This window comes from Eschrichtius robustus, chromosome 16, assembly GCF_028021215.1.
Source record: "Eschrichtius robustus isolate mEscRob2 chromosome 16, mEscRob2.pri, whole genome shotgun sequence".
In the NCBI taxonomy this organism is placed as follows: domain Eukaryota; kingdom Metazoa; phylum Chordata; class Mammalia; order Artiodactyla; family Eschrichtiidae; genus Eschrichtius; species Eschrichtius robustus.
Window position 1 is genome coordinate 16,046,082 of NC_090839.1, and position 6,000 is coordinate 16,052,081.

The 6,000-nt window shown below is 53.3% G+C and overlaps 1 protein-coding gene across 1 annotated transcript; it reads right to left on the reverse strand.

Moving 5' to 3' along the window:
* Nucleotides 1–446: 446 nt before the first annotated feature.
* KCNK15 (potassium two pore domain channel subfamily K member 15) lies at nt 447–6,000 on the reverse strand. Its single transcript, XM_068524709.1, has 2 exons — nt 5,718–6,000; nt 447–1,150 (listed from the first exon to the last, which is right to left on the reverse strand). Exons 1-2 carry the CDS (start codon nt 5,998–6,000, stop codon nt 447–449), a joined length of 987 nt encoding a protein of 328 aa, XP_068380810.1.

The following is a 6,000-nucleotide window of genomic DNA, read 5'->3' on the forward strand; positions in this document are numbered from 1 at the left end:
TCTCGTAGTGGGAGCCGCTGGCCTCCCTGGTAGGATTCCAGTGTTAGAAGTCATGCATTTCCCCACAACACGGAGAGCCCACCTCTTCACACAGCAGAAAAATGGGCACCTGCTTCCGTTCCGCAGGGCTAGCTGGGGACACGGGCCTGTGGCGAGCCTCTCCTTAGTGGCGGGTGTGGCCACGCCTTCTAAAACAATTTGGACCACAAGTGCTTTGCACCTACAGGGCGAGTTTAGAGTTATGCTTGTGCTTATGATGCGACTTTAATACATTTTTGGAGAGGAGGGAGGGGCTTGCCACAGAAGGAAATGAGGAACCACTCGTGGCAGAGGACGGCATTGAGGGCACGGCCCCTCACCCCTCTCCGAGCTCTGGGGAGGGTGTACTGACAGGTGAATCCAGACCCTCCGGCTCTAGGATCGACCCCCCAGCCAGGGTAGGGCTGTCAGATGGACTTCCGCCGGGCCAGGGGCCTGCCTGCCCTGCCGCCGCCGCCTCCAGCCCCAGGGCTCGCGGGGGGCGAGAAGCCCGGATTGTCGCGGGCCCACAACTCCAGCTGGTGGATGCGGTAGGAGATGGAGGTGGAGCCGGCGGGGTGGGCGGGGCGGCGGGGCAGGGCGGGGCCGCGGCTCTCGGGCGACCCCCGGCGGAGCGGGCGGGCAGCACGCTCGGGCGCGTCCGCGCTGGCCGCCAGGAAGCGCAGGACCACCAGGTTGAGGAAAGCGCCGATGACCGTGAGCCCCAGGAGGATGTAGAGGAAGCTGAAGGCCACGTAGGGCGGCTTCCTCTGCAGCGCCTCGTCGTTCTGCAGCGCCACGAAGTCGCCGAAGCCGATGGTGGTGAGGGTGATGAAGCAGTAGTAGTAGGCGTGGAAGAAGGTCCAGCCCTCGAAATGCGCGAAGGCGGCGGCCCCGAGGGCCAGGGTGGCCGCGCACACCAGCAGCCCGGCCACCACCATGTTCTCGGTGGACACGTGCGGCCGCCGCAGGCCCAGGCAGCGCTTGGCCGCCAGCAGGAGGCGCCGCACCAGCGCGTTCAGCCGCTCTCCCAGGCTCTGGAAGGTGACCAGCGTCAGGGGGATGCCCAGGAGCGCGTAGAACATGCAGAAGACCTTGCCCGAGTCCGTGCCCGGCGCGGCGTGACCGTAGCCTGGAGGCAGAGAGGAGGGGAGGGTTGATGAGGGTCCAGCTCCATCTCACACTCTCACCCGCCTCCTTCCTGCCGGGTCTCTCTCCCCATCCTCCGTAGCCGTAGCCGGCAGAGCATCTTGAAATGCTAGTTCGAACTAGGTCGTTCCCCGGCTTTAAAACCTTGCATGGTTACTCATAATCGACCCAAATTGTAAACAATCCAAATGTCCCTCAACTGGGGAATGCATAAACAACTGTGGTACATCCATACAGTGGAATTCTTTTCAGTTTCCTCAGCAACAAAGGATGGGTTTCAAATGTATTATGCTGAATCAAAGGAGCCAAGCTCAGAAGGCTACCTATTGCATGGTTCCATTTAAATGACATTCTGGAAACATTCTGGTAAAACTATAGGGACAGAGAACAGATCTGTGGTTGCCAGTCCTCGGAGTTGGAGGTGGGGTTAACTAACCACAAAAGGGCATGACAGGGGACTTCCCTGGTGGTCCAGTGGTTAAGACTCTGCCCTTCCAATGCAGGCGGCTCAGGTTTTATCCCTGGTCAGGGAACTAAGATCCACATGCTGCGCGGCCAAAAAAAAAAAAAAAAAAAAAAAAAGGCATGACAGAATTTTGGGGAACGAAGGAAATGTTCTATGTCTTAATCGTGGCTGCAGTTACGAGACAGGTTTTCATTTGGCAAAACCCGCATAAGTGTACACTGAAAAATAGTGAATTTTAATGTCTGGAAGTTGTGTCTTGAAAGAAAAAACAGCAAAATCTTTTGTGTCTCCCCAGTCCCCACAGGGTAAAGTCCCAGTTCTCAGGTGATGTCCAAGCTCCTTCATGATCAGGACCCCCCTCACCTCTCCAGCCTCGCCCCATTTTGTTTCCCCAACCAGTATGTCCTTTTCTCATGGTTCCCCTCCCCACCACGATCTTCTCCCCCTGCCCCAGTCCACGTTTCCCTTCCCAGATCCTGCTCTAAGCCAGCTCTCACAAAACACCTCTTCAGTCGGGTGGAGTTCCTCACTGAGTCCCCTCAGCTGTTGTAGGGGACATAAACATGAGTGGGCTTCCCTGAGTCTTGGCACACTGTGCCATCACCGTGGAATTAGTGGATATGTGTCTCTTCCAGGACTGAGAAGCAAAAGCTTTCATGGTATTCTCAAAGGGTCCCATAACCCAGGAAAAGTCAGGTGGCCCTTCCCCAACAGAATATGCCTCCTGTAGCAAATTAGCTCCATCTGCCAAAATGTAAATACACCTCTGGCCTGTGCAGTTCCACACTGAGGAAGGTAGTCCTCCTAAATACATACACGTGCAAAGTGATGTATGCACGTGAGTTGTCATTGCAGCACTGTTGGTCATAGTGAAAACTGAGAAACAGCCTAAGTGTCCATCAAAAGCAGCCTGGTTAAATAAGCCATGGCGCCATTCAGACGTTGGCTGGGGTTCCCACTGGGGGCAATTTTGCCCCCGAGGGCACAGTTGGCAATGTCTGGAGACATTTTTGGTTGTCACAGCCGGGAGGTGGTGGCTGTGTGCCGCTGGCATCTAGTGGGTACAGGCCAGGGTCCTGCTTAACATCCTTTGATGCACAGGACAGTCCCCACAACAAGAATAGCCAGCCCAAAATGTCACCGGTGCTGAGGCTGAGGAGCCCTGCTAGTCAGCCATGAAAAAGAGGACACAGTTCTTCAGGGACTGATGTAAAAACATCACCAAAATATATGAAGTGAAAAAAGCAAGAGACAAAACAGCATGTATAACATAACGTATTATAACATGTTTGTGTGTGTGTTAAAGGAATATATAGAGAAGATATTTGGAAGGATACTCAAAAAACTGATAACTGCATTTGATCCAGGGAAGGGATCCAAGGGTTGAGGGACGGGGAGAGAGGGAGACTTCCTTTTCATCCTATACCTTTTGTACCCTGTGTGCATATGTAACATTTGAAATATCAACCATATATATATGTGTGTGTGTATATATATATATATATATATATATATATATATATATATATATATATATATAATAAATATTATATATATATATATATTTAAAGATCTATGGTTCCACTTCCATGTTTTTACTTTATGGCCCTATCAGTCTGCCTCTATCTATTTGGGGGTGGGGGGGAACTCTGCTGCCACTAGACGACCGTGAGGTCCATGAGGCCAGAGACCATGCTGGTCATTTCTCTGTGTCCCTGGTCACCAGTGAATGCCCTGCACAGAGCCTGACACAGACTAAGGGCTCAATGAAAGCTTAATATCAATGATAGGGACTTCCCTGGTGGTGCAGTGGTTAAGAATCTGCCTGCCAATGCAGGGGACATGGGTTCGATCCCTGGTCCGGGAAGATCCCACATGCCGCAGAGCAACTAAGCCCGTGTGCCACAACTACTGAGCCTGCACGCCACAACTACTGAAGCCCACGCACTCTGGGGCCCGCATGCTGCAACTACAGAGCCCGCGTGCTGCAACTACTGAAGCCCACGCGCCTAGAGCCCGGGTGCCTAGAGCCCATGCTCTGCAACAAGAGAAGCCACCGCAATGAGAAGCCCGCGCACCGCAACAAAGAGTAGCCCCTGCTCGCTGCAACTAGAGAAAGCCCGCACGCAGCAACGAGGACCCAACGCAGCCAAAAATGAATAAAATTATTTAAAAAAAAGAAATGAAAGAAATAATCAATGATAATAATAATAATCAAACCAGATTGAAGGAGGTGCTAAGTGTGAGACAGAGGAGCCACTTTACGAATAAGAGGCCAGGCAGTACTGTTTCTAGCTGTTTGGGGGTATGTCAGGTTTTGACAGAAAGAAAAATTAATAATGGTAATAACTAAACATGCTAGGTACTCTACATGGATTATTTTATTTAATCGTCCAATGACTGTATGAGATGATATTATTATCCCCATTTTACAGATAAGGAAACTAGGCTCAGAAGGAGGAAGCTGCCCAAAGGTCACAGGGCTGAGCTATTAACCACTATCCTCCATAGCTTCTCGGTGCCTCCCTTCTGTCCTTACAGAGCTCAACTCCTAGGTTCTGGATCCTGGCTCTCTGCAAGGCTGGCTTATGCAGCCTGGACCACACAGCCAGTGCTGGTGCCCCCAGGTGGCCAAAAGAGGCAAAACTACTGTTTGCACAGTCCCTTCCCCCTACCCCCACCCCCACCCCCTCCCAGATGCAGGTCAGAGGGGAGCAGTCAGAAGAGGAGGCCAAATCCAGCTGGGAGGCCTCCAAAAAATGTGGGGGAAGGCAAAGGAGGTGGATAGGGTCCCACACCACTGGGCACAGTAACAGGGAGGGTCTTAGGCTAGGCCAAGATAGGCAAGCAGGGGTACCCACTTTGACAGGAGGGGTCAAAAGGGCTGAAAGGGAGCTGGGCCCACAGTTGGCAAATAATGAATTGTGATTATTGCTAATTAATAGTCCCTATCTAGCCTCAAGCCTGTGCTATGCATTTTACACACTTGACCTCACTTAAACCCGGTAATCACTCAGTGAGGTAGCAACAATTGCACTTTGTAGTTGAGGAAACCAGGGCTCAGAAAGGTACAATCAATTGTCAGAGAAGGCAGGAGGCAATAGAGGTGAGAACAGAACTCTGGTCGATGTAATTGCAGAACTCAGGCTTCTAACTCCACTGCTAAACCCACAAACTCACATTGGCTTGCAAGAGCATTACGGAGGAACTTTCTCCACGGCACTGCAGGGTGGTGGTCTAAGCCCAGAGGGACACCTGGACATCCACAGCTGGGGCCTGGGGAGTGGCTGGCACCCAGCGTGGAGCCCTGCAGAGCCTGCTTCTCTCCTTTCCTGCTTCCCCAGGCTTAGGCTCAGCAGGTACCAGCCAGACAGTAGCCATGGCAACGGCTGGCGGTCCAGATACTGCAGAGAAAGTGCTCTGGATCCCCGAGGGTGAGGTCCAAAGCTGGTGGTAATCAGTCATTCCTTCAACAAATATTTATTGAGTGTCTACTACCGGCTAGGCACTGGCCATACTGCAGGGACTAAGATAGAGTAGGTGCCCATTCTTTTTTGTGTCATAATACAAAAATCAATCTTTTTTTTAGTGCTTTCTATGTGTCAGGTCCTGTGCTAAAACTTTCTGCATATATTATCTCCTTAACGATAACTGTCTCACTACAGCCTTGAGATAGGGCCTATTAGCACCCCTATTTTATAGAGGAGAAAACTGAGGCTCAGAGAGGTTAGGCAACTGGTCTGAGGTCACACAGCCAGCGTGATGCAGCCAGGCAAGGAAGCAACTCCAGCCATTTGGGCGTCCGGCCCCATTCCATCCGTCTGCCAGCCCCTGGGGCGTTTTCTGACACTCCTGCGGGCCAAGCCTCTTGGCAAACGGGACCTACTGGCTCCTCCCAGCCTTGCCTGCGTGGAATGACAGACAGCCCATTCGACAGAGGGAGGCGAGGTGAGGCTCGGCGAGCTGAAATGACTGGTCCAAAGTCACCCAGCTGGACAGGGGCAGAAGTGGGATTCAAACCCCGGGACGCCGCGGGCAGCTGGGGATGGAGCGAGCGCTGAGGGGAGGCGCCGGGGCCGCTCACCGATGGTGGTGATGACGGTGATAGCGAAGTAGAAGGAGCCGGCGAACTTCCACTGGCGGCCGGCGCGGTGCGGCTCGGCTTGCAGCGCCAGGCGCTCCAGCTCGCGGTAATCCTCGGTCGAGAAGCCGTACTTCCTCCGCAACTCGCTCCGCTTCTGGGCCAGCAGCCGCTTGCGGCCGCTCTCCGCTTCGGACTCGAGCGCGTCGAAGACGGCGGCGCCCACCAGCAGGTAGGACAGGATGCACAGGATGAGCGCGGCGGTGCGCACGCTCTGCTTCCTCAT

What these genes read in the sequence shown, in the direction of transcription:
- KCNK15 (XM_068524709.1), bottom strand. Translation starts at nt 6,000, where the DNA reads ATGAGGAAGCAGAGCGTGCGCACCGCCGCGCTCATCCTGTGCATCCTG. An exon ending in CACCGTCATCACCACCATCG is followed by an intron (nt 1,151 to 5,717) that starts GTGAGCGGCCCC and finishes CTCTGCCTCCAG; the next exon opens with GCTACGGTCACGCCGCGCCG.